Genomic DNA, 27,445 nt, shown 5'->3' on the forward strand with positions numbered 1-27,445 from the left:
CCCCTGTCGCACGCTGCCGGGTCCTGGTTTGATGGGTAGAGAAAGGAGCCCAGTGAGGGTCGGGACAGACTGCTTCCCACCAGTAGAGCTGGGGCCTGTGGGTGTCTGGGCTGCTCAAACCGCAGCCAATCCCTGTCTCCAGTCCTGGAGGCTGGAATCTGAGATCCAGGTGTGGGCAGGGCTGGATCCTCCTGAGGCCTCTCCTCGGCATGTAGACGGCCGTCTCCTCCCTGTGTCCTCACGGGGTCGTCCCTCTGTGTGTGTCTGTGTCCTGACCTCCTCCTCTTATAAGAACACCAGTCCTGTGGGGTTAGGGCCCCACCCCAGTGACCTCATTTTACCTTCCTCACCTCTTGAAAGACGCCCACCTCCAAATACAGGCACATTCTGAGGTCCCAGGGGTTAGGACTTCAACACAGGGGTTTGGGGGAGGACACCATCCAGTGCACACAGGGGCTCAGTTCAGGTCGTGGCGAGGAGGAGCTCCATGGCTGCCTCGGTGCCCTGACTGTCATGTGCGACGGGGCAGCCCGTCCTTACGCGGTCTCTGGGCTGCTGAGGGCCTGGGCACCGCCCAGATGGAAGTCAGACCCTGTGTCCCTTCCATCGCAAGTGCTGGCTTGAGCCTCCGTGGAAGGAAGACTCTCTTGGTCTCCACCCGTCTCTGCTCCTGTGTCGGGGTGAGTTCTGCACATGGCGGGGTCCCATGGGGGGATCGGTGCAGAACTCATGGTGTCCGTGTCCTTGGTGGCTGGGGGCCTCGATGACGGTGCCGTACGTGCCCTCACCCGCCTCTCGCGTTCTCTCCGACGCAGTGCCCTTCCGAGAGGCCCCGGCGTACTCCAACCGAAGGCGACGGCCCCCCAGCACACTGGCCGCCCCCCGGGTCCTGCTGCGTTCCAACAGCGACAACAACCTCAATGCCAGCGCACCTGACTGGGCCGTCCGCTCGGCCGGCCCCCACCGCAGCCTCTCACCCCAGCTGCCGCAGCAGATGCCCAGCAGGCCCGACGGGGCCGTGAAGACCCTTGGGAGCTACACCTCCGGGCCCCGCAGCCGATCCCCCTCGCTCAACAGGCTGGGCGGCACCGGCGAGGACGGCAAGAGGCCCTGGCAGCCCTGGCACGTCGGGTAAGGAGCGGCCAGGTGGGTGGGCTCCCGTGGGGACCAGGGAGAGGGAGACCTCCTTGCTCAGAGCCCCTGGATTCTAGAACTCAGGGCGGGGCCGGAGGTTGAGCAAAACACCTGTTTTGTTCCAACCCGGATGTTAAGAACACTTGAAAACCAAACTTCTGCCAACTGCCCTGGCTCAGACCATCACCTGAGAGCAGCCAGGCTGGCTTGGGCAGCCGCAGGTGTTTGAAGTCCGTCTCCTTTCCCTGTGCATTGGCTTCTGGGTCTCAGAAGTGAAGTGTGGACAGACAGGGAGCTAGGGGCCCCAGCCTGCCCTGGGCTGAGGGCTCCTCCAGGGGATACCTTTTTCTTTGTTCCTTTGTCTGTTTTATTGAAGTACAGTTGATTTACAATGTTGTATTAATTTCTGCTGTACCACAAAGTGACTCAGTTATGCATATATGTATTCTTTTTGTACCCTCCTTTGGGTGCCCTTGTATGCTCGTTTACCGTTATGGTTTATCCCAGGGGATTAGATAGCGTTCCCTGTGCTGTACAGGAGGGCCTTGTTCGTCCATCCTCTGTATAATCGTCTGCATCTGCTGATCCCAAGCTCCCAGTCCTTCCCTCCCCCACCCCCTCCCCCTCGTCAGCCACGAGTCTGTTCTCTATGTCCGTGAGTCTGTTTCTGTTTCACAGATAGGTCCATTTGTGCCATAGTTTAGATCCCACGTATAAATGATAACATACAGTGCCTGTCTTTCTCTCTCTGACGGACTTCACTCAGGACGATCATCTCTAGGTCCATCCATGTTGCTGCAAATGGCATTATTTCATTCTTTTTTATGGCTGAGTAATATTCCATTGTATATACACCACATCTTCTTTATCCATTCATCTGTCGATAGATATTTAGGTTGTTTCTCCAGGCGCCATGTTTACCGTCAACACACCTTAGCCAGAATGAGCCCTCACATTCGTAGCCACCAGACACCCTGGCACAGGTGAAGCTCCGAGGGGCCACGTCCTAGTGCTGGAGCCCGACAACCCCCCCCCCACCAGACTCAGTAGCAGCCCCGGCTGGTCCTCTTGTGTCTGCCCACGAGGCAGGGGCAGGGGGAGCGTCCCGGCAGACTCTGAAGCAGCCCGGGGGGTGGGAACCCCATTCCATCCCCTTTCTAGAAGAGGAGACAAGGCCAGCATAGGCCAGAGCGTGGACCCCCTCGGGCGTCTCACTCGGGCCGTGGGCACCCTCTGACTGCCCTGTGTCCCCAGCAGTCAGGGGGGCTGCATTCCCACCCAGAGCTCCAGCTCCCGGGCATGCTGTCCACCTCCTCACTGGCCTTCAGAGTTTGTCAGGCCGGGATGTGACTCCCTGGGGATGGGCTCGTCACTGGGGCCTCAGTGCTGTTGAAGCAGCCGAAGCAGTGCCCTTTCTGACCCCGTCACCACCTCTGCAATCTCACGTGGACCCACGAACTGCTCCGTGCGCCTCAGCCCACCTGGCTCGTTCCCCACAGAGGACCCTGCAGCCTCCCATTTCCCAGATGAGAGCACTGAGGCCAGGTCATGTAGCTGGGGCAGGTCATGAGAGTTGTCCTCCTTGAACTCTGTCCTCACCCATGGTGGCCCAGAGAGAGCCGGCACACTGGTGTGTCCTGCCCGGCGTGGTGTTTCTGGTGAGGGTTGAATGCCCCCTCTGGTCCGGCCTTCTGCCTCGTGACCCGGTTCCCCATCCCACCGTGCCCCGTTCACCTGGGCTCACCACACCTTCCTGCGGTGAGTCTGTTCAGCCGTAGTCACTCCTGACGCCACGCCCCCCAGCTCCGATCGGGGATGTCAAGGAGGCGGCCGGGCTCAGCCCGGATGGAGGGCTCAGTGGTTCACGTGGTCCTGGGAGAGGGCCGATTGCTGTGGCCGGGGGCAGCAGGCCAGGTGTCCGGGCTGCAGCCGTGAGGGCGTGGGGGGAGCGGGCCCGTGGCAACCCCGGTCTCCTGGCCCCGTCTCGGTGCCAGCGCCCGGAGGCCCACATCGGCGCTGGAGCCCATCCGCGTTTCCCCCCTGGAGTCTCATTCTCACACCCGAGAGCCCATCCTTCCTCTGGTCTAGATTCTCGCTCTGAGTCGCCCCAAGGGAGAATCCCAGGTGCTGCCGAGTGCCATAAAGCTAAATTAAAGGGCTCCCCCGAGGCCTCGGATTCCACTTCACACCGTTAGCTGGAATTATGACTATAATTTTGAAGAGAGTGTGTCCCCTTCCTCCAGTACGAAATCTAATAAGATACCAAAGGCAGGGTGGCCAGGGACTTGCAAAAGCTGCAAGTGAAATATTGCTGTGCAGAGAGGACGGCAGCTGGCGTGTTGCAGGGACCCCATCGGACTGTCCCTGATGTCCTGTGGGGGGGGTGTGTGTGTGTGCACACTTGTGTGTCCATGTGTCTTTGTGTCCATGTGTGCATTTGTGTTTGTGTGTGTGTGCGTGCATCTGTGTGATGGTGTGTGTGTGTGCGTGGACTTGTGTGCCTGTGTGTGCACTTGCATGTCCATGTGTGCACGTGTGTCCGGATGTGCACGCATGTGTGTGTGTGTGCCTGTGTGCTCCGGATCTGCTCACTCAGCAGCTACGCGCTGACAGGAGCCCCTTGAGTTGCTCGGGTACTGCCCCCGAGACTCCCGTGTCATAAAAGGGATCTGCCAGGCACCCTGGTTCCCCATGGTCGCCAGGATAATGGTGACATTTGAGCCACACGCAGGCTCTCTGCTTTCACACCTGTGCTCAGGCGTGGACACGGCCGTACACGCAGCCCCAGTGATGGGGTACCTGCGCTCAGGGTACCACAGCACAGCCCCTGGGCCTTATGGGGGCCCAAGGAGGCAGCTGAACCCTCCATCCCATCTCTGTCTTCACAGCTCAGAGCCCAGCCCTTGCCTGGGACAGACGGGGACCCTTGCAGGGAGGCCACGGCTCCCAGCCTCGGGGTTGCCCAGGTGCCCCCAGAGCGCTTTCTGGTTATCACAGAACCCAGAGGTGGGTTGGGATACTCCCCAGTCATGGAGGGGAGAGCCCCAGCCCCACGCGGACCCCTCTGTCTGCGGATCCTGTCTCAGTGGGTAGCTGCCAACCCGCCAGTTGCATCCAGCTCTGCCTCCTACCTGCTGTGTGACTTGGGGCAAGTCACTCAACCATTCTGTGCCTCCGTTTTCTCATATGTAAAAGGGGACCTGCTGGGTTTGGGCCGAGGAGGCTGCTGAAGGGAGCACCGGCCACGTGCTGAGACCCGTGTAAGTTCCACAGACATGTTGGCTGCCTTGGTTTCCTCATCGTAAAAGGCGTCTTGACCGACCCTCTGACCGCTGCAGAGGAGGTCATCCTGGTGAGGGCTGCGGCTTGGGCAAAGTAAGGGGCAGGGGAAGTGGAGGGCGTCAGGCCAGCCTGAGGGAGTCCCAGCGTCCTGAGCATCTGGCGGGGGTTCCCTCTGGCTGCCCACCCCACCTCACCCCCTCCTTCCTCTCTCGCTGCCCACGGGGAGTTCTGACCACTCAGCGCCTCTCCCTCGGGCAGAGCCCTGAGGCGCCGGGAGTGTGATGGGCACCTCCACGTGGCCAGAACCGGCCTCGGGCCAAACCCTCGGGTGTAGGCTTGACGAGATGGGGCCGAGGCCCCCCAGCTGCCCAAGCCCCACACACCCATCCCTGGGCTTCTGCCAGCCCTGGCCAAGCGGCTTCCTCCCGGGCCTGGGCTCTGCGCTGTGGGCCAGGGCAGCTTCCCACGTGGAGCCAGCCCTCGATAGCCAGCCGACCTGAGTGCAAATTAGAAGAAGGAAGAGGGTTCAGAATGGACGGGAACCCGTCTGCCTGCAGCCCGTCCCGGTGCCCTGCCTCACCTGGAGTCTCTGCATGCGCCTGCCTGCGTCGCCCTCTAGTGGCGCCCACTGGCATGGCTGGTCCACGTTGCTAAGAACCGGCCTGAGAAGGGGTTTCGCTGGGTGGCCCCATCACCCACCACCGGAGTGTGGAGAGGAGTGCGGGTCCTCCTAGGATCCCTCCCAGCTGCCCTGTTCTCGCCAGGTTGGGAACAGCTCTTGACATATTCCCGCAAAGCTCGCCAGCTAGTCCTGAGGGCTGCCCTGGCCTCACCGGCACCAGAGGGCGTGCCGGCCACCCTCCCATCAAAGGAGCGGTTCCAGGGTGCGTTGGGCTCGGCAGAGAGAAAAGCCTGCTGCGTGCAGGCAGGGAGGCTGGCTGGCTGTGTCCTGCGCGCCCACCTCCCCCATGGGCAGGGGCTGAGCGGGAAGGGCTCCCAAAGTCTGTCTCTCAACCACGTTGCTTTCGTTTCCCTGAACTCGGCTGTATGGGCGGAGCGGGGGTCCCCGAAGGGTCTGGGTCAGTGGGAATCCACCCCGCCCTGCACATCCCTTCCGGGGGATATGCCCCCATCTGGGCAGACTCGGGGGGTGACAGGGCGCTGTGGGGCCCCCCTGGCTCGCGCCTGTCCACCTCCGCGCACGCTCGTCCCGCCTCTTGGGGACACAGGGACCAGGATGCCAGAGCTGTGCTCCCCAGCGGCACAGGGACCTGGTTTCCTCGGTGAGAGCTGCTGTGCTGCTCCCCCCCACGTGCCGTCCTGACCCAGAAGGCGGGAGGGCGTCAGCAGACAGGGCAGGGGTGGAGTCGGGCTGTCCCCCGCCACCCTGCCCGCTGCCCGAGCCCGGGTGCTAACGGCATGTCACCCAGACGTCAGGAGTAGGGAGTCTGTGAGGAGGTGGCCACCTGGCGGGTAGGCGGGGCCAGGTGAAGGGGGCACCCCGGGACAGCAGGTGCGTCCGGCCTGCTGAGGAATCGGGTCCGGGCACCACACGGGCTGCCCTTGCCTGTCACTTTCTGTCCTTCCGCACCGGGGACATTCAGTGTTTGCTCTCTCAGCTGGTGGCATAAACGCGTGAACAACCGGCCTGTGATGGGCGCTCACCGTGCAGAGGCGAATACCCGAGAAATGAGGGCGGGAAGCGTGTCAGCCCCGGGGTTGATGTAGTCGATGACAGGGAGCCCCGGACAGACTGACTCCTCCAGAGGCAGAGCGCACACAAGTCAGGGCTCAGACCTCCCTGGGGGAGACGAGGGGCCTCCACGGAGGAGGGGGGCTCCGGAGGTGGAGAAGCGGGCCAGTCAGGCATCGGGGAGAGGCAAGGGGTCCTGTGTGACCGGAGCAGAGCGTGGGAAGGTACAGGGAAGGACGCACCTTCCAGACTCTTCCCCATTCCTCGGGGGCTCTAGGGGCCCACGCCCTGCCGCCTGGAGCCTTGTGTCTGCAAACAGGCAGAATCCCAACGTCGGTAGCCTGGGGCCGTCCTGGAGTGTGTCGGGGCAGCTGGACAGTGCGGGTGCTCCGAGGTGGGCACACTTCTGAGATCGGGGGGGGTCCCACTTCTCTGGAGTCCACAAAAGCCCCCGCTGCACACTGGCCACCCCAGCAGGACGGGACGTCTAATGATTGCCCATCCCCGAAGCACCTCCTCAGGACCTTGCGGGGAGGCTGTGGCGTGTGGGGTGCTGGCACCAGAGCCACGAAAGCCGGAAACGCAACCCAGAAGCCCGGGAGGGGGCCACGGTGCTCGGGGAGGTGTGCGGGCTGAGAGCTCTGGCATTTCTTCCCGGCCCGAAGGCAGAGGAGGAAACAACGCTGATGGTACAGGGGGTGACGTGGAGTCTGAGCTTCCATGCTTAAGACACAGCTGTCAGCGGGGGCAGGGCTTGGGATCTCTGTGCTGGAAAGGCCACCCCCCGCCAGAGCCGCCGGCAGGTAGCCCTCCAGCAGCCTCCTTCCACCCACATGAGTCTGGAACCTGGATGACACCCCGATTTCTAGCAGGTCCCCAGCTCTGGGAGATTCTGCTTCTTCATATCTGTGATTCTGCCACCACTCTGCACACAGGGCTCCCCGTCTCCAGCACAGCCCCTGGTCCCAGTGCCCCTCCAATCATGCCCCTGGTCTCTGTGGCATCACGTTTCCCCAAACGTCCCAGCAGAGCCTTTCGCGCAGCCCACGCCCTCTCCCCGTCACCCCAGCCTCTGTGCTGACACATCAGACACACAGAGAAGCATCTTGTCAACTTGTACTTTTCCCCCATGAGGCTCGAGTCTGTCTCAAGTCCATGGGTGTCTGCAGATCCACTAAATACTTGCCGGGTGAAGGAGTGGCTGGATGTGTAAGTGGCTGACGAAGGAACGAACGGAGAAAGTTCCATGTGCAGGCAGGTCCCTGTTCATCCAGGAGAGCTGGGAAATGTCCAGGTCACCCCACGGCCGACCAGTTTTCTGATATTGACAATTCAGTGATGTAGCCCTCATACCAAAACAGCGCCGTTGGAATTCCTCCTGGCTGTTCTTGGACAGAACACAAGGAGAGTGTGGACCCTTTGGGGTGGGGGAAACTTCAGACCCATCCTCACTGTGCAGGCAGGACGGGCCCAGCCTGGCCTCCAAGAGGGGACGGCACTGCCAACCTGAAGCCATTGGGGGGCTGTGGCCCCTGCTGCCGTCAAGGGCTGCCACGGGCGAGCAGGACCCAGCAGAGGGTGCATTTCATAAAACGGGGCAAAGGGAGGTCATGGTCGCCTGGTTCGTCACCGCACAGAGCAGGGAGCCCTGAGCTGGGATCGGGGAGCCAGGATGTGAGGTCAGCTCTGCATCTCTGCGCCTACGTCACTATTTATGGGGCCCCTATTTTTCCACTCGTGAAGTGGCACTTGGCAAGGCTTAGATTAACCTGGAATGAGAAGATGCTTCAGCTTTTGTGTGGACCACACATCACTGCTGGTACCTAGAACCGCAGACGCACTCTGGTCTTCAAGGACCAACTTCTTCCTGTTCTTAGACAAAGCCTTTCCGGGCTTGGACAGATGAGTTCGGGAGCTGACTGTCTGCAAAGTGGCCCAAGGAACAGAACTCCCAGACTGGAGCTGTGTTCGCTTTGACTTCTCTGCCCAGTGACACACTCTGGCGCCGGCTGGAACCAGCTGGCTGACACGTGCATCCTGTCACCCACTTTCCAGTTGAAGCAGAGAGTGAAGCAGACGTGTTGAGTGTTCACACACCTGTGCAGAGTGGTTCCTGCTGACTCACTCTCAGGTCTCCCCAGATCATCCCCTCTTATCACATGGGGAAACCGAGGCTTCCAGTGGTTAACTGGCTTATCCAGCATCTGGTGGTAAGTGATCAGCTGGGCTTCCGGCAGGGTTCTTTTGAAATTTGGATGAATGAGTGAACACATAATGTTTGTATAAGTGGTAAGATGGATGGATGGATGGATGGATAAGTGAGTGGATGGGTGGATGGATGGATGGATGGAGGACGGATGGATGGGTGTATGGATGGACAGGTGAGTCGATGGATGGCTGGATGGGTGGGTAGGTGGAGAGATGGTAGCTGGATGGATTTCTCCTGAGGATCAAGTTTTCAGGTTGGACGCAGTCTCCTTGCTGATGGTCGTTGATTACGCACAGTGGGGTTCCTTGGGCTCCTCATGTGGTTCCCAGGCTCCGGGCACAGCAGCTGCTTCTGCAGCTGATCAGCAGCTGGGAGGCAGGTCTGGCAGCCCCAGCTGTGCTGCTTACCCTCTGCCCTGCCCCAGCCGTCATCAGCATGGTCCATCTTTATCTTTTCTCTGGACTTTGACCCGCCCCCTCCCCTGGGGGAGAAGCCCACCTGCCTTAACCCTGCTGCCCTCAGAGTCATCTCGCCTTCTGGTGCTTGGGGACCAACTCATGGGCCCACCTGCCCTTCCGCTCATCGCCCCTGGTGTCTGCTGCCGCCACACCTCCTGTCCAGGGGTGTCCATGCGGCCCATTTGTGACCTCCTTGGTAGGACAACCTGCAGTTTCTGACTGGGGTTTAACGCATCAGGCACTTCCGAGCACCCCCTACTGCACCCGCAACCAGGGATGGGGGCATGGAGATGGTGTAGATATAACCCTGTGTTGCATGGCTCCCAGGCCAGCCTGGGTGATGGTCAGATGCAGAGGTGCTAACTTCCATCAAAGCTTCAGTGACAGAGCCGGCGGGGGGCAGAGAGGGGGAGCTTCGTCTGTTTTCCCCCACTGATCCTCCTAGCAGCCCCGTGTGGGGGGCCCCACCCGGCCATCGCTCAGTGCAGATGTGGCAGGTGCATCGGGGCAGATCCAGGCACTGTTTGTGGAGGTCTGGGGAGAGGAGGCCTTCTGAGGCCGGTATGGGGTGCCCCCCTGGAGCGCCTGCCCTCTGCTGACCCTAAGCCTCTTCTGAACCCTTGAGTCCAGGTGGAGTGGCCCCGAGGGACACTTCCCTATTGCCGAGGGACCGAGTGCCCTTGGTTACCAGGACTCGCTGTCCCCTGGCCTGGGAGCCAGAGAGGAGACCCCTGATGATGTTCAGCCCCTGTGGCAAAGGCGCTGTCTCCCCCCCCCCCCCCGCCCCCGAGCTCCGAGTGAGGCTGAGGTGAGGCACATTGAATGGCTGGGTCTTCTTCCCGATGCAGAAGGCGGGCGGGACGTCGTCGCAGGCGGGAACGCTGAGGGCCGCTCTACTTTTCCCGGGTCTTTTCCGCCACAGGCAGGTGGCCCAGATAGTCCTCCCTCTCTGTGCGTCAGCTGCCTTGCCACTTGCCAACTGTCACCTCTGGACCAGAGGCGGTCACACAACCTGGCTCGTGCAGGCGTCGCAGTTCTGGGCTCCCGGGGTGTTTGGGGATCAGTGATATCCATCCAGAGGATGGTGGATTTTCCCATCTGTGCACGCCGATCTGTAGCCGGCTGGTGGGGAGAAGGAAGTGGGGAGGGACAGGAAGGCCACCGGGCAGGGCTGCCTGTGATGCCAGAGCTGACAGGGGCACCTGTTTCCCAGGATGCTCTGACCTCCGTCTGTGGCTTCAACTTGGTCAGGGAAGGCTGGGGTCGAGGAGGCCGGAGAGGGGGCGTCCCTGGGGACAGGAGAGCTTGTCCACTCTCTGTGTCTCTGAGCCCAGGCGAGCACCTGGGAAAGGTCACATGCCCACCCTCTGCCCCGTGTGGTTTAGGGAGAGCTCTGGGCTTTGGGGTCGGGCAGGCAGCTCTGACGGTCGATCCTTCTCACCCGACTAGCATAAATTAGGGTGTAAACTGAGCACGTCCCGCGTGTAGACATGGGTTCCTGTGGCCAGCTCATCGCCATGAGCGAAAAAGTGAGAAGCATGAAAAATACAGCACAGTCACGCTTCCACGGATTCTTACAAGCGTAGAGCAGACCCTACGTATCTATCAGGGGTGCCAGCGCGGGGAAAGCACGACACAAAAGGAACATGGGGGGTTCGCGTTAAATCCCGAACGTGAACGGTCACAGCATATTCTAGAATATTCCCCGCAAGCCTGTTTCACACCTAAAGGTGAGAACGTCTTCCTTGCAGGAATCTCAAGCTCCCTGTGTGGGCTCCCAGGCCACGGCGTCTGTAGTTTGAAAGGAGAACCATAGTTGGGGACCCCACCCTTCACGGCCGTGAATTTGTGCCATGAGTGGCCCCCCTCCCGAGACTCGGATGTGGCTCCCTGACTCGGGAACCTTCCCCAAGTATTATTAATATTCCTCTTCCCCGTGGCGGGTTGTCCTCTTGGGCGACACCAGCCGGCCGTGAAGGCTTCTCTTGTCTTTCTGACCAGGGGCTCTGGAGCGTCGCCCCGAATCCCTGCCCAGGTTCATCCACGTGCCTGGGTTTTTTCTAAAGACCCCATCACGGGAGGAGAGCTCAGTAGGACTCCTCCAGATTATGAGTGATAAGAACATGCTCTCAGGCTTCCCTGGTGGCGCAGCGGTTGAGAGTCCGCCTGCCGATGCAGGGGACACGGGTTCATGCCCCAGTCCAGGAAGATCCCACATGCCGCGGAGCGGCTGGGCCCGTGAGCCATGGCCGCTGAGCCTGCGCGTCCGGAGCCTGTGCTCCGCAACGGGAGAGGCCACAGCAGTGAGAGGCCCGCGTACCTCAAAAAAAAAAAAAAGAACGTGCTGTCTTCTCTCCAGAAGGAGTCACCCGGGTCACCCATCAACCGTCACAATGACATGGGGATGTCGTCACGGAAAACTACTTTGCACATTTCTCTGGGAACACGTGCTTCTCTCTCTCTCTCTGTCTCTCTCTGTGTCTCTCTGTCTCTCTTATATCCCACCGTTGGGCCCTGTTGAGTTAGATGTCCACGTTCACTGACAGGCAGGGAAGTTGGCCTAGAAACGCACGCTCTGTGATATAGTCACATAAGACAGGAAAGAATGAAAGTCCCACTTGTGAAATGTCACCAGGGCAGCTGGGCGTGGGCTGCCTGCACCGCGATAATGAGGGCTTTCGCCAGTAGGTTCTGGGTGTTTCCTCACATGGTGTGGCTGGCGCTCACAGTGAGAGTCTGATAACGTGGCAGAGACCCAGGGCCTCCCTTAATTGCTGCCTCCACTGGAGTTTTTCTTAAATTGAAACATGCACGTAAAATTTACCATCTTACCCATTTCTACGTGTGCAGCTCAGTGGCGTCAAGTACATTCGTGTTGTCGCGCGACCATCCCCGCCGTCCATCTCCATCTTCCCCACCTTCCTAAACTGACGCTCTGTCCCCATTAAAGGCAAACTCCCCTCCCCCTCCGCCAGCCCCTGGCCCCCACCATCCTGCTTATGAATTTCAGTACACCAGGTACCTGCCCTGAGTGGAATCACTCATTATCTGTCCTTCTGTGACCGTCTTCCTTTATTTAGCATAACGTCCTCAAATTTCATTCATGTTGTCACCTCCCTCTTTAAGGCTGAATAATATTCCATTGTGTGGATGGACCACATTTGGGGTATCCGTTCATCCATCAGTGGAGACTTGGGTCGTTTCCATCTTTTGAGAATAATGCTGCTGTGCACGTGGGTGTGCAAATATCTGTTTGAGGCCGTGCTTTCACTTCTCTGGGGTACCTGCCCAGAAGTAGAACTGCCAGAATTACCTGAGTCTTTTAAGCACTGATGCTGCCCCCCGGGGCCTTTTCACATCTCCAGGCACGTCTAGAATCAGGAGCTCCAATGTGACTGCTCAGGGCTCAGCGTTTGTTATGAACAGATGGGCCAAGGGTCTGGAGTGTACCCTGCTCTGTCTCAGGCCGTGACCCTCCCTCTCTGTCTCTGCCCGCCTCTCACCTGCAGTCCGGCTTTCCTGCCAGGCGCCAACAAGGATGCGCTCTCGGCCTTCGAGTACCCGGGGCCCAAGCGGAAGCTGTACAGCGCGGTCCCCGGCAGGCTCTTCGTTGTCGTCAAGCCATACCAGCCCCAGGTCGATGGCGAGATCCCCCTTCACCGTGGCGACAGGGTCAAAGGTCAGTCTCCATTCTGCATTCAGGGCGGGGTCAGGCTGGGGCCCCTCAGCCTCAGTTTATCCCCGTTGGGGTGTCGGTGTCCAGGGCATTGCTTCTGCGGGGCCCCCGTGGAAAATACGGAGCCCTGGGAGGGCAGAACGGGGAGTACAGTGGTGCTCATGGCCGCGGTGACTCTAATGTCCATTGGGAAGGGCAACACGTGACTATCTGGGACGGGAGTCCACTGCAGAGAAAAGCAGGGGGGGGGCAGGCGAGGGCGGCGACGGGCAGCTCTTCTGCGTCTGGAAAACCTCCCAGGGCCTCAGGAGGAGGTGGGAGGTGGTGCTGGGATGCGGCCAAGCACAGGTCGGACTCAGACGCGTCTCGGGGCTCAGGGAGGGGCATCCAGGTGGATGGTTCAGCCTGGGGGCCTGTGACATTCCAAGGGAGGAGATCCACCGGGTTATAGGGAAGGATGCCCAAAGCAGAATCCTGGGAAATGTGGGTGAAAAGCCTTGAGGGCCGCCGTGCATGCCAGGAGTTAGACCAGGGGCAGTACCAGCGATGGGAGCCAGCGACGGTTTCTGAGCAGGAAGATGAGGTGTATGCGGCCCTTAGGGAAGACGGGTTTAGTGCAGGCATGTGCAGGAGGTTGGCAGCGGCTGTAGAGGAGCGCTGTGGCGCTGGAGGCCACACGAGGAGGGTGGAGAAGTGACAGGTGTGGGCTGCAGGCCCCATGGGGGTCGCTGAGCTCACCAGGCGGAACAGGAAAGGGCACACCATGCCTGGCCCTGTCGCTGCAGGACAGCGTTCGGAAGATGCATGGCAGGGGCAAGAAAGTGTGCCCCTTAGGGGTCAGCCGGTCAGGTTCAAATCCATCTGGCCCTGAGCTGGTGACGCCCTGCTCCTTCCTCCGTACCGCGCAGTAATCTAGCCGACACCCCCTGGGTTTTACAAGTTTCCGAGGACAGCTGGAGACCCGTTCTCTCTCTTGCAACTCCTTCTTGGTAGTCCAGCTGCACGGAAACTCGACCATCTGGTGGCAACAGCAGGTCCCAGGGGCTCTGTTTATTTTATTCCCATCATTTTTTTTTTTAACCATAGGTCGTTTCTGTTGGTCTATTTTCAGGTTCACTCGCTCTTTCCTTTGAAATGCCCCCTTCACTGCTAAGTCCGTCTTGTGAATTTTTTCATTTCAGAAATGACACGTTTAAATTCTAGGGTTTCCACGTGTATTTTCTTATAGTTTCTCTCTGTTTGCCAAGACTTCCTATTGCTCTGTTGACATTTTCACTCTTTGGATGTGCATTGCTGTTTTACAACATCGTAGACGGGTGTCATCGTCCCTCTAAAATCCCCGTCTGTCGTCCCACCATGAGGGTCATTTTGGGGTCAGGCTCACGTGGTTTTCTCTCCTCTGGAGGACGGGCCCCATCCTGTTGGGTCTTTGCGTGTCCGGTCATCTTCTGTTGCGTTTTGGACATCAGGGTGTTAAGTTGTGGAGATTATGGCTTCAGTTCATTCTTTCTTTCTTTTGGGAGGGTTGCCTGGGTGACAGCTCAGGCCCCGACTTGAGCGGAGCTGCTCTGCATCTTTTCAGAGAGGTGGGTGCCCTGAGTTGGCCACCCCTCCCTGGCTGTTTCCCTTGTGAGGACACCCCGACTCTCTTCAGGGTGCCTGGTTTCCTGGCTCCATCCTTCTGGTTCTTTAGGCCACTCAGGACGCAGCTTTTTCCTCATGTGCCCCTCCTCTGCCAGCCCTGCTGTGGGGACCATACTTAGTCCAGGCTACAAGCCGTGGAGAAGGGACTTCGCTATCCAGCTCTGTTCCCCTCTCCCCCGGGGCAAGCATGCATCCCACCAGGCCCGTCTACTTCTGTCCGCGTCCTGTACCATTTGGCATCATATTCAGGGTTTATAGCTGCCTCCTGGGGTGGGGTCCAGTGGGGTCTTTGAGCATCATACCCGTAAGTCCCTGATTGTCCCTATGTAGTTTAACACAGTATTTTTGTTAACTTTTAAATTATAAACATTCAAATTATAAATACAAGCACTCACATGACCTGCAGTTTGGAATTTTAATACCAAACACCAAAGAGCACCGGGTCTCGCTGCCCAGCCCAGCTCTGAAATCTGCTGAGCCCGCACCCCTGGGCTTTCGTCCCCCGTGTGTCCATCCGTCCACCTTGCTGTCACCCCCAGGCCCGTGGCAGGCTTCGGGCTGGGCTGGGAAGGGCCTGGGGAGCCTTCCCGGTGACCCAGTTACCGGTCACCTCATATCTGGGGGCCGTGTGTCCTCGTCCACACATCAGAGATGATAACAGAGGAGATACAGGTGGAGACGTGTTAGCACATGCTGTTTACCAGGCACCCCGCTTGGGGACGTCACACGTCTTTCCTTGTAAACCTCATAGCAACTGTGGGCCGAAGGTGTCAGATCCCATTGTGTGTATCAGCACGGGCCGCTGTAGCAAGGCTCCCCAGACTGGGCAGTATAAACCTCAGGATTTACTGTCTCCAGTCCTGGAGGCTGGAATCCGAGATCTAGGTGTGGGCAGGGCTGGTCCTCCTGAGGCCTCTCTCCTCGGCCTGTAGACGGCCGTCTCCTCCCTGTGTCCTCACGGGGTCGCCCCTCTGTGTGTGTCTGTGTCCTGACCTCCTCTTCTTATAAGGACCCCAGTCCTGTGGGATTAGGGCCCACCCTAGTGACCTCATTTTACCTTAATCACCTCTGTAAAGATCCCTATCTTCAAACACAGCCACATTCTGAGGTTCTGGGAGTTAGGACTGCCACATAGGGGTTTGGAGAGGACACCATGCAGCCCACACAGGGGCTCAGTTCAGGTCGTGGCGAGGAGGAGCTCCATGGCTGCCTCGGTGCCCTGACTGTGCTGTGAGACTGGGCAGCCTGTCCTTACATGGTCTCTGGGCTGCTGAAGGACTGGGCGCCGCCCGGATGGAATTTGGACTCCACTGTAACTTTTAAGGACCCCATCTCCAAGCACAGTCACAGTCTCAGCTGCTGGGAGTCAGGACTCCAACAGAGGAATATTAGGGACAGGATCCAGCCCGTAAAAGACTCCTGTCTAAGTTACATGGTAACTTGGGGCAAGGCTCCCACAGCTGCCTACCTGGGGACGGGGATTCCGGTCTAGTTTGTCTGGACTGCAAGCCCAGCCCCCTTTGTCTCTCTGAGTCGCTCACGCCTGCAGTCGGCTTGGTGCCGGCGTCACCTGGCTGTGCCCAAGGGTGTGGCCTTGACGTTGCCTGGAGAGACGAGAGGCAGATGCACGGTCCCCACCACGAGTTTCTACGTGGACCCGTGGCGGTCAGCCAGGCCGCTGCAGTAGCTGGACAGCGCCCGGGCAGGTCCCTGTCCTCCGCTCGCCATCCAGGGCAGCGCCTCGAGACGACCCTGTCACATCTGGGTTCCGTTGGGCTGCCGTGGTGTACATCCCCGTGAGCTGGGCTGCGCTGAGCGTAAGGGGCCAGCGCTGATTTTTGTAGAAAATGGTTCACGCGATTATGATCTTAATGGTCCTCGGGGAGGTTGCCTGTCTGTTCCCTTTAGGCCGTTTCTTCAAATTATTAGGCAAAGACGTCTAAAGCTGAGGTACTCTGTGCTGTTCACCTTCAAAACTCACAGGTCCGGGTGTCCTTACCTGGCCTTTGAGATTAAGAGGAGGGATGGAAGGAGACATTCCTGTGGCCATGATCTCTTCTCCCCAGTTCTGGTGCCTGGGGGTCCTGAGTAATTTACAGAAGGTTAAGATGTGCAGAGATTATACTAACCTCCCACTGCACAGATACACTCTGAGGGAGCCAGGGCTTTGGGGTGGAGGTGTGCCCCCAGCCCAGCATCACAGGCCTAAGAGACAGAGACCCTCCCCTGCCTCACCCCTGCCAGCCTGACCCTTACAACCAAAATACTTGTCCAAGCAGTGCCTGGGCAGCACGTGGGACCTCGTGTCTGTGGGTTTGCGTTGCTCACCCACGCTCAGCATCGGTCCAGTTTAAAAAGGAATACGCTTCGTCCCCCCAGTGGGCGTCTGTGAGGCCCTCTGTGCGCCCAGCACTGAGCCAAGGAAGGGGGAGACCCAGCGCCCTCAGCCCTGCAGGCGGGGCAGCTGTGTCTGTCCCATGACCCTTGACTTTGCATTTTCACTGTGCAGTGGCCCCCTGCTGCTTGCGGCACCAACATAACCCTCAGGTTCTTCATTGATAAGCCAGCCAGAAGCCCGGGACTGCCCGTGGGGCGTCGACCAGGCTGCCCTTGCACTTCAAGCCCAGGTAGTATCTTGTAGCTGCCAAGCAGGCTGCTTCCCTGTCTCCTGCTGTGAATTCTCTGTTCTCAAACGAATTTCGAAGGTCCTGTGGGCCTGGACTCTTGGCCTCTCCTCCCCCCAGCTCCAGAGGGGCCGACACGACCTCATGGTTGCGTCTCTTCATCAGGGTGGCCTGTCCCCCGACTTTGACACCTGAAATAACTGATGGTGGGGTCTCGGAGGTCCCACTCTCCCGTCTCAGCTGGGACCTGAGAGACGGGACACAGTGGCCACACGCCGAGTGCTGTGAGATACGAGGACACCAGGATGCCTGGCGCTTACATCCTCTCCCCCAGGCCTAACGGGCAGAGGGGACCTGGGGGCTCAGAGGCTCTGCAGTGCCCCCTCCGAGGGACACTTTGCCAGGCCCCTGGTCTACGGCTGAAGGGAGGCACGGTCAGCCAGCAAATAGACCAGAGCTGCCGGCCCCTCCTCCCTGCATCCACACCCCACGCCCTCCAAGCCCCGCCCACTAACCCCTCCCCCTTTCCCCATCTGTCTCTAGTTCTGAGCATCGGCGAAGGGGGCTTCTGGGAAGGCAGCGCCCGCGGCCACATCGGATGGTTCCCAGCCGAGTGTGTGGAGGAGGTCCAGTGCAAGCCCAAGGAGAGCCAGGCAGGTAAGGCAGACCCCACCCTCGTCCGTCCACCTCTGTCCGGCCTGGGGTCGGCGTCGTTGCTGACATAGAGCGCGCGGTAGGTACGGGCAGGTGTGCGGTTCCCGAGAAAGGCTGAGTTTCGGACGGAGGGCTTCTCTGATCCTCCGAGCGGTGGACGCCATCCCACTGGGCTTTGTCCAAACCAGAAATCGGTTGCAGGGCGTCCTGGAAGCTTTGCGTTCAAACGCTGGTCTATGCGTGTGCCAGGAAACGGAGCGTGCCTTCTAGCCGTCGGAAAAGGGCTTTGCGGGGAGAGTAAATGCTTGAAACTGCTTTATCGATCTCTCACGCCGACATCATAAACAGGCAGCTTGGCGTTTCCCCGCCGGCCCCTGCCGGGCCCTCCCCGAGGACTCGAGGTTTGCTGTCTCAGTGAAAACTGCTCGAAACAGGCCTGTGCTCGAAGCAGGTCTGAGGCACATCACTGCAGCCCCTCGCAGAACTCCCAGACACAGCCCCTGCTGGCGCTTGTCCTGAAAGCGATTGCCAAAAGATTGGATTGATTGAAATGGTAGGAGGAAACCACTTATATAAAACGGTATGAGAAACAAATAGGAGAGGTGGAGACACACAGAGCACTAGGTTCTCCTAAGAGCCTGGTCTACGCGTGCCCTGCTGGCTTCTGGTAGAATCCCAGACCCATGGTGCATGTGTCAGAAGTGGCCACGTTCGCTTTGTGGCCGATGGCTTTGCTGCGCCCTTGGGCAGTCTCATCATGGTGCCAGTTGGGCTGTGTTCCTTTCCGGAACCTCTGGGGAACAGTTCATTCCTGTGCCTTTTCCAGGTTCTGGAGGTCACAGCATCCCTCGGCTGGGGGCCCCTCCTCTGTCCTCAAAGCCTGCAGTCGTGGGCCGGGTCTTAGGCCGCGTCTCTCTGACTCTCCCTTTTGCCTCCTCTCCCTCCAGTTTTTAGGTCTCATGTGGTCAGATTGGCCCCACCTGGAGGACCCAGGTCAGGCTAAACTAATTAGAAAGCTTAATTCCCTCTTGCCTTGTAAGGTCATGTACTCACAGGCACGGGGGATTCGAACATGGGCATCTTTTGCGGGGGCACCATCCTCTGTCTACTAAGGGTGGTGAATAAGAACACGGTAACCCTGCTTATGGTGTGGATTACTGGCCAGAGGAGGGAGGCACCGCTGCGACCCGGGGTGGAGTGGAGGTGGAGGGAGAGAACAGTGCAAAGGAGATGGGATTCGAGCTGGATTTTAGGGTGGGGGAGAGTCCAGGTGGTTCCTATTGGGTTCCGTTTGCCTTGGGCTTTCTGAGATCATGACTTACTATCGTCTGTTGTGAAGGGATGGTTTACGTGCGGTAAGAAACGCGCAGGTTGCAGAAGAGTTCAGTGCATTTTGACAAACGTCTCCTCCTGCGTCTCCAACTGCAGTTAAGAGGTGAAACCTGTCCATCACCCCAGAAAGGTCTCTCAGGCCACTTTGCAGTCACCCACCTCCCAACAGGAGGCAACCACAGTTCTGATTTTGTTACCGAACCGAAGTTGGGTTCATTCACCCGCCGTGCAGCCAATCTACTAATACCAGGTTGTGGTGAAGGAAGAGGCCAGTGTTCACTGCACGTGGCCGACGTGAGGCCGGCAGGGAGAATGGGCAGCTCATGTGCAAAAGCCCCGAACGCCCCGAAGGCTCTCAGGGAAGGGTTTTGAAAGAGAGTCTGAGCGAGAGAGTCATGGGGTACGTGATCGGCTCGTGCACGGTTCGCCGATCGATTGGTGGTGAGGTAACAGGGTGATGGTTCAGGAATCTCAGTCGTCAACCTTCTGGTTCCCTTCAGTCTGGGGTCTACGTGCTGGCGGTCAGCTTGCAATTAACTTCCTTCACCTGGTGGGCATTTTAGTATCTGCACAACAACTCAAGGACATGACTCAGGATATCATCTGTAGCCCCTGAGGAGGAACCAAAGGTCTTTGACTTTGTTTTACGGCTAAACTATTATTATTTTGTCTTGCTCGACTGTTTCCCTCTGGTGTTGCATGTCTCTGATTGCATTTGCTCTTTGGAACTCGGGGAGGGCCTGGGAAGCTGAAGCTTTTCTACGAACAAGAGGCAAAGCTACACGAGGGGTGGGGGGTGGGGGGTTCTGTCTCCAGGGAGTCCCCACAGGGTCCTGCTCGGTTTCAGTTTGTCAGCAGAGATCAGTGTAGCCTGTGCTGTTGAATTTCAAGAGCTGGAACCTACAGCACGTGCTCCTGAGCCCGGTGTCTTCCACGCAGCTGAATGCTACTGCCGGGCTGTACACTTTTGCTGTCGAAGGAGAGTGTTCGGCTGTATGTTTATACCCCAGTATGTTTATTCATGCTCCTGGGGATGGGTGTTTCCATTGCTTCTCAGTCTGGGCTCGTCACTTAAGCTGCTATGAACATGTTTGTGCGAGTCTTTCTCCAGACGTGTTTTCCTTTCTCTTGGAGAAACACCGAGGTGCGGAACCACTGGGTCACAAGGTAGGAGTGTGTTTAATTTTATAAGGAACTACCAAACAGTTGTCCAAACCGCCGTGCCTTCTTGTACTCCCACCCCCAGCGTGTGCGCACTCCGGTGGCTCCACTTCTCAGTGACATTTGGTAACGCCAGTCTGTTTAATTTCAGCCATTCTCAAAGGGGGTGGAGAATCTCTTACTGCGGGTATAATGTGCACTTTTCTGATGACTACTGTTATTAAACACCTTTCCGTGTGCTTTCTTACCTCACGTATAGCTTCTCTTGAGAAGTATTGGTTCCAATCTTCTGTCCATTTCTAATTGGGCTGTCTTGTAGGAGTCCTTTACAGAGTCTGCTTATCAGCGCTTGCTTAGATATATGTTGCACATATCCCTCCCAGCCTGTGACTTAGCCTTTTCATTGCTGTGTCTTTTAACAAGGTTTTTAAATTTTTTAAATGAAGTCCAATTTCTCCATTCTTTGCTTTCACAATTAGCACTTTTTATAGCGCCTGTTTTTTTAATGTTGCAAACTGTGTTGAATATACATAGAATCCAGAAGATGGCAGAAAATATTTTTTAAATGTTTCCACGCGGCAAGCTCTTTCCGTACAGAGTTGGCTGGCTTGAGCCCTGAGACGCTTTGTCTTTGGCGGAGGACCACTTTGACAGACTGTAAAGTGAACATTGAGCTGACAGATGTCACTCACGTGCACTGCATGACCGGTGAATGATTCCCGGAAGGACCAGCAGGATGGAGAAACCTGCTCGGGGTACTTTACGCCTGTGAGTGGGACCTGCTCTCTCGCCGCCTGCTGACCAGGTCAGAGGTCAAGGGTAGCCAAGAGCAGACGGGAACGGCGGCTCCTGATCATTGGCTGATTCGTTGATAATGAGCTCCACTCGGTTCCGTGAAGAGCGTGGTGGTCATTTATTTAGCAAGTGATGCACTCGCTCATTTAACCTTGGTTCTGATTTCTCAGGACCACGTGTGTTTGCAACAGGCATTCCTCCGTGGAAAGCCTCATCCGGCCCGTGGAATAAGCAGGGCAGGAAGTAAGCCCGTGAGGTACACACAAGCACCCACATCTCAGCACCAGGCCGGGTGCTGAGAACTTCTAGCGCTCTGTGCTCTGTCCTGGCCCCACATCCGGTCAGCCTCCCTACGGAGCGCCCGGCGTGGGTTCCTGGAGTCCCACCACCACTGATGACTCCTGGCGCGCGTCCTCCCGGAGTGATGGGGACTCAGGGCCGGCCCAGGCTCTTTCTCAGTTCCACTGCCTCCCAGCTGGCACGGGTGACTCAGCGGCTCTGCATAGGTTTCTTCACCTGGGAAGGACGTGAAGGTGGTGTGCACAGGGTCAGGGGGAAGGAGCGTAGTTGTAGGATTTTTTGTTTCTGTGCAGGAGAGACGGAGGTGAGTCCCAGTTTATAAAAACTCACCTCTTTGCGTGCGTCAGCCCAGAGAATTGACAGCAAGGTGCCACGGGCGACGATGTTACAGTGTGTGCGTGGAGGGTGGACGTTTGGAGGAAATGGACAGTTAATTACATACACGCCCCTCCCCGCACGCCCATCGCATGTTTATCATGGGTATCTACAGAGTTGGTGCCCCAATAACAGTGGTGCGGTACCAGCCGCCTCGATGCTCTCTGAGGGCATGTGGTACCCTGGACAGCAGGAGGGGGTCCTCATCATGCTTACTTGTCCCACCTCCACCCAACCCAGTGGGTCCTGGTCTAACAGCCCCTCCCCCTGCGTTCCATAGGTGACCACCACCAAGGTGCCCACAGAGAGGACTGGCCGGCTCTTGAGATCCATGAGGCCACCCTCCTCCACCAGAGCTGCGGGAGGAGCGAAAAGCTGATAGGAAATAGCAATTCCATCTAGTCGCCCTTGGCGTTGGTGAGGTGCTCAGGTCTTCATACCAGTTCTGTGTCTACGTGAAAGTTGTCCTGGCCCACCCCCCTGCCCCACTACTGCAAACACCTGCACAGTCTCGCTCACCCTTAGGAGGGAGCTGGGGCCATGGTTCAGGTCCTTCTCCACAGCACGGTGGGATGCCCAGCCCATCGGGGGCCCCTCTGCTGATGGCGAGATCCCTGCTCTTTGAGCCCCACCCGGAATCCAAACGGTCCCTGAAGCTCAGACGGCTGTTTGAGCATATGTTTCCTCGCACCCAGTGGACGGGAATCCGGCGCATCTTTGGTTTCAGGTGCCGTGACCTGGTGGGAGCGATGCCCAAGGCCACGGCGGGCCTTCACCTTCAGCACAGCGTGCCCCCGTGACCCACCCCCGGAAGGTGTTGAGTGAAGCCCAGGGTCTCCCGCAACCCCTAAGCCGGGGGGCTGCTCTGGGCCGCCTTCTGGAGCCTCCCCCGCTGGACACCCCAAGGCCCACCAGAGACCTCCCTTTACCCCACTGCAGGGTTCACCCCAAAACTCTCAGTTGCCATCTTCAGGCCGCCTCGAGTTTGGGGGTGGGATGGTGAGTGGACATGGGGCCCAGCAGCCCCGGCCCAGGTCCTCCCAGGAGTGTGTCCGGCGGCAGCATGCCCTGAGGTCCTCCCTTCCAGCCCATCAGGCCCGCAGCCTGGGTCCAGCCCGGGGGCTCAAGGGCTACGCCGGGGGCTGGGCTGGGCTGGGCAGAGGCATCCTGCACGCCTGGAGGCTTTACTCTCTGGCCGGCTCACCTCTCAGGCTGGCCCCTGGGAAACCTGGGCTAGATCCAGGTCCAGCAGAGACAGAGAGGGGCTGGGAGAGAGGGAAATCGGGTCTCCCCTGCCTCTTCTGCAGATGTCCCAGGACTGGCCCTGATTAGGTTGACTTGGGTCACGTGTAGAACCATTCTCTGCCGCTGGGGGATGGGTGTGCTCGCGTGACTTGCCGGGCCTGGGCAGGGCTGCGGGAGGACGGCAATGCCAAGGCCAGTCTGGTGTCAGCAAAGGGGGGGGGGGGGGGCTGGGCTTCTGCGGGCCACGACTGCAGCCTCCCCTTCAGCTGGGAGGCCAGAGAGTCTGGGCTCTTTGACCAGGGGCGGAGGCCACTGCTGTGACCCGCCTTCACCCTGGGAGACAAGGTAGGGGTGGGAGGTGTCACCGCACCTCCGGGCAGCTCCGGTTGGAGCCACAGGGCAGCAGCCAGGGCGGTCGCCGCTACGAAACAGGCATCCCATTAGTCACGGTGCGTGTGAACCGTCTGCGACATATCATAGTGGGCACGGTCAGTTCCAAAATGGAATGTTTTTGTTATCTTTAGAACTTTTAAAAATACAGGCGAACGCCTCTATTAGCACAACTGTAATTTAAAATATTAATAAGAGACAAGAACAGGCTTCTGAAGGAGTTCACTGCTCCCTAGCGGAACAAAAATCAATATGGGAATTCATCGTCCTGGCTGCTAATGACTGTGTTTTTGTTAAACAACCGTGGCAGAAGCACACAGCCTCCCCCCTTCTTTCTTTTACACCATTTTATTAAAATACACTTGGAGCCTCGCCGCCTTGGTGTGTGTGCTGTTGTCTCCAAGCAGCTGCTCTGTGTTTTAAATACCGGTTTCCACGCTCGGGCTCGCCCCCAAAATAGATATCTGCCAGGTCTGTCTGCTTCCGTCGAGAGGATTCAGTCCTTGATGTCACTCTGGGACCCAGGCCCTCTCCCCTCCCCGCAGCAGCGATGGCCTGCCCCTGGTTACCATGGCAACCTGCTGATGCTGGTACCAGCCCTGCCCTGCTTCCCCACAGCCCCTCCTGATGCTACAGGATGTGGTGTCTGCAGCTCTGTCCCCAGTCACCTTGCACAGTGGTGGTCACTACGGGCCAGGGTTCTGGGGGGAGGGGGGGCGGGTGTCACCGAGATTCTCAGGGGGGTGGGGGACACTCTTAACTCCCACCCTGGGTCACCTGTGTGGATGGCAGTGGGCAGGAAAGGGCTGCCATGACAAAATACCACAGACCGGGGGCTTAAACAACAGATATTTGTCTCCCAGAGTTCTGGAGGCTGGAATCTGAGATCCAGGTGTGGGCAGGGCTCCCGGGGCCTCTCTCCTCGGCGTGTAGACGGCTGTCTTCTCCCCGTGTCCTAATGTGGCCTTTATCTGTGCTCGCACATTCCTGGTGTCTCTCCCTCTTCTTGTAAGGACACCAGTTCTGTTGGATGAGGGTCCACACTTATGACCTCATTTAACTCTAATCAGCTCCCTAAAAAACATATTTCCAAATACAGTCATAGTGGGGGTTAGGGCATCAACACACGAACCTGGGGATACAGTTCGGTTTGTGATGGTGGTGAAGAGTGGTAGCCACGTGCCGTGCTCTGCTCCACGGAGGACTTTGCAGACGCCTCCCCCCGCCACCCCCCGCCCTCCTGTCACACAGTCCCATCCCCAGTGGGGCCGTTCTTCTGTCTGAGTCGAGGGCAGTGACTGTGTTCTCTGTCCCGAGACTGTTCCCTGCCCAGGCTGCACGCTGACCCACCAGCATCTGGAAGCCTCTCAGGGTCAGCCCCAGGGCTGTCCTCTGCTCTGGGGCAGATTTCTTCAGTACACTTGGTGCGAGCCAACGGGATGGAAGGAGAGGGGCCGTAAGCTAGTTTGTAAATACGGTTTGTAAGGTCAGTTGACCAAGGTGTATTGTCCTCTGTGAGGGCAAAGGACCAGGAGGATACAGCGGGTTCACACTGGTGTTCCCCATACTGGACGTGGGGCCTGAAATGGAGCAGGTGCTGAGAAAGTACTTCTGGGATGGATGAGTGGATGGGGGAGTGGATGGGTGAATGGACAGATGGGTGAAGGTTTGGATGGATGGATGGATGGACAGGTGGACGGATGGATGGATTGATGGAGAGATGGAGGGATGGGTGGATGGATGTACAGACAGATGGATGGATGAAGAGATGGATGGATGGGTGGATGGACACATGGACGGACGGACAGGTAGATGGGTGGACCTTGCATGAGGGTGGGGTCAATACCCATTCTCCCTCTCACACACAGCTCACCCCAATTCCAGTCGTGGAGCCTCTCCCACTTTAAACCTCCTCAGCTCTACTGGATGAGATCTCTTTAAAACCATGGAGTTTGCGGACAGCAGGGAAGGCAATGGGCTACTATGATACCTAAGAAAAGACCAGCATCGTTGACATCCCAGGCCAGGGTGTCTTCAGGTCCGGCTGCTGGAGAGTGTTCGGGGAGCAGTCCCTTCAACTGACCCAGAGGCACAGTGGCCTCTGTCTCTGCCTGTCCTCCCGCCTGCAAATACAGGGAACTGGACCTCCAGCCCACCCGGCAGAGCTGGTGGAGTGGCGCTGGGGTTAGGGCATCCTGCTGGAGCAGTCGACTGCCCCATCCCCCTGGGCCGTGTCATGAGTGACTTGGCCTCTTGGGGGCCCCAGAAGACGGGTGTTGTCATGCCCTCCAAGAGGTGGGATGAATGAGCTGCTCCCAGTATGTGCAGGTGGCCACTGACCTGCCATCTGTCATTCTAGTGAGGACAGACCCGTGGCCTCTCCCTGGGCACCCGGTTTAGGGATGGTTAGCCAGGCCAGGAGCCCCCCTCTAGCTGGGACACAGACAGGACCCAAGGGCTACCCCCCCAGAGTGAGCCGTGGCTCATTTTGGAGAACGGAAGCATCATATGGTGCTCTGTTATTGAGTTAAGATGTTGTTTCTGACTCCTCTGAAATAGACGATAGGAAACAGATCCGGGGATAATGAATAAACATTGGCTTATGGGGGCTGCATGCTGGGAAAGATGAACTCTCACGTTGGCAGATTAAATGTAAGACATGCATATGTAAAGGAGATGTGTAAGGGCCAGCCTCCTGCTTCAGCAAATCATACAGCCAAGGAGAGCATCCGGGAGGACGCTCTGAATATCCCCTGTCCCCAGCCGGGCAGGGTCTGTGGGCTTGGGGCCGCCAGGAGAGGGAGGAGCCCGGGTTCCTAGAGGACCTGGCACCAGGGAGCCCGGGAGACAGGGCAGGAAGTGGCAGCCTGGGCACCACCCACAGACGTAAATCGAGAGTTAGCACTCGTGTTCAGCAAATGTAGCTTCCAGAAGCTTCCAAGTGGTTAAACAAGGGTCTTCTCTGGTGGTCCAGTGGTTAGGACTCCACACTTCCACTGCAGGGGGCATGGGTTCGATCCCTCGTCGGGGAACGAGGATCCCATATGCCATGCGGCGCAGCAAAAAAAAAAAGTGCTTAGTCAAATCAGGTGTAAGATCAGTGCTGGACGTTCAAACCTTTTCTGCCTCATTTTACTTCCCTCTACGATCTGAAGGACTTCAGACGTGGCACCCACCTTTCTGTCTCCTTAAACTGAGATGAACTTCTCAAACCATAAGACTTACCCTTTTAAAGTGTAGACTTCAGTGGCCTTTAGTCTAGTCTCAAGGTTGTGCAAACATCACCACTATCTAATTCCAGAACATTTTCATCACCCCAGAAAGAAACCTGTCCCATTAGCAATCACTCCCCGTCCCCCACTTCCCCCAGCCCCTAGCAGTCACTCATTACTTCCTGTCTCCATGGATTTGCCCATCCTGGACGTTCCCTATAAATGGAAGGCTGCTATATGCAGTCTTTGGTGACTGACTTGCTTTAGCATGCTTTCAAGGTTCGTCCACATTGCAGCAGGTGTCAGAATTTCATTTCTTTTTCAGGCTGGATAATACTTCCTTGTAAATGTAGACCACGGTTTGTTGATCCATTCATCAGCTGATGGACATTTGGGTTTCTGCTTTTTGGCTTTTGAATTAGTACTGCTGTGAATATTCGTGTAAGAGTTTCGGTTTGAACACTTGTTTTCAGTTCTTTTCGGGCACACCTAGGAGTGGAATTGCTGGGTCACGTGGTAACTCTGTTTCACCTTTCTTTTTTTTGTTTGTTTTTTGTTTTTTGCGGTACGCGGGCCTCTCACTGTTGTGGCCTCTCCCGTTGCGGAGCACAGGCTCCAGACGCGCAGGCCCAGCGGCCATGGCTCACGGGCCCAGCCGCTCCGTGGCATGTGGGATCTTCCCGGACCGGGGCACAAACCCATGTCTCCTGCATCGGCAGGCGGACTCTCAACCACTGCGCCACCAGGGAAGCCCGCTGAGCATCTTTTTATGTGCTTATTGGCCGTTTGTGTATAATCTTTGGAGACGCATTCGCTTTTTAAATTAACATGTTATCATACTCGTTGTGTCTGGTCCTGCAGTGAATTTGGAAAACATAGAAAGGTACAAAGAAAACAAAAATCACTCATAATCCTACCCCACATTGGTAATCCCCACCCTAAATTTTGGTCCTTCTTTGAGTAAAAATACATATTAAACAAAGTCGAATGCATCCTTTTAAATTATGGATCCTACTTTTTCTCTTTCCCAAGTGACAAAGGACTTGGTGTCACGGATTGAAAACAGTCTTCCGAAACACCATTTCTGGAAGCCGTCGTGGTCGAGCCGTTGATGGACAATGTCCATCACTGATGTCACTGATGTGACATTGACATGACACTGGCTATCCAGCTATCCACTTTGCTATTGCAAGTAGCACTTCAGCGAGCAGCCTCACAATTTTTTTTTTTTTTTTTTTTTTGGTTTCATTGGGTCTTCGTT

At 57.6% G+C, this 27,445-nt stretch overlaps 1 protein-coding gene across 15 annotated transcripts in view; it reads left to right on the plus strand.

Moving 5' to 3' along the window:
• Positions 1–27,445, plus strand: part of SHANK2 (SH3 and multiple ankyrin repeat domains 2) — a 548,430-nt gene that overhangs the window by 269,570 nt on the left and 251,415 nt on the right. For all 15 annotated transcript variants that reach the window (XM_060302789.1, XM_070046075.1, XM_060302792.1 and 12 more), the window contains 3 exons: positions 816–1,131; positions 12,286–12,455; positions 17,264–17,377. In XM_060302789.1, the coding sequence (XP_060158772.1) occupies positions 816–1,131; positions 12,286–12,455; positions 17,264–17,377 (600 nt within the window). The remainder of the gene's footprint in view (positions 1–815; positions 1,132–12,285; positions 12,456–17,263; positions 17,378–27,445) is intronic.

The sequence above is a fragment of the Globicephala melas genome, chromosome 8 (genome assembly GCF_963455315.2).
Source record: "Globicephala melas chromosome 8, mGloMel1.2, whole genome shotgun sequence".
Classification (NCBI taxonomy): domain Eukaryota; kingdom Metazoa; phylum Chordata; class Mammalia; order Artiodactyla; family Delphinidae; genus Globicephala; species Globicephala melas.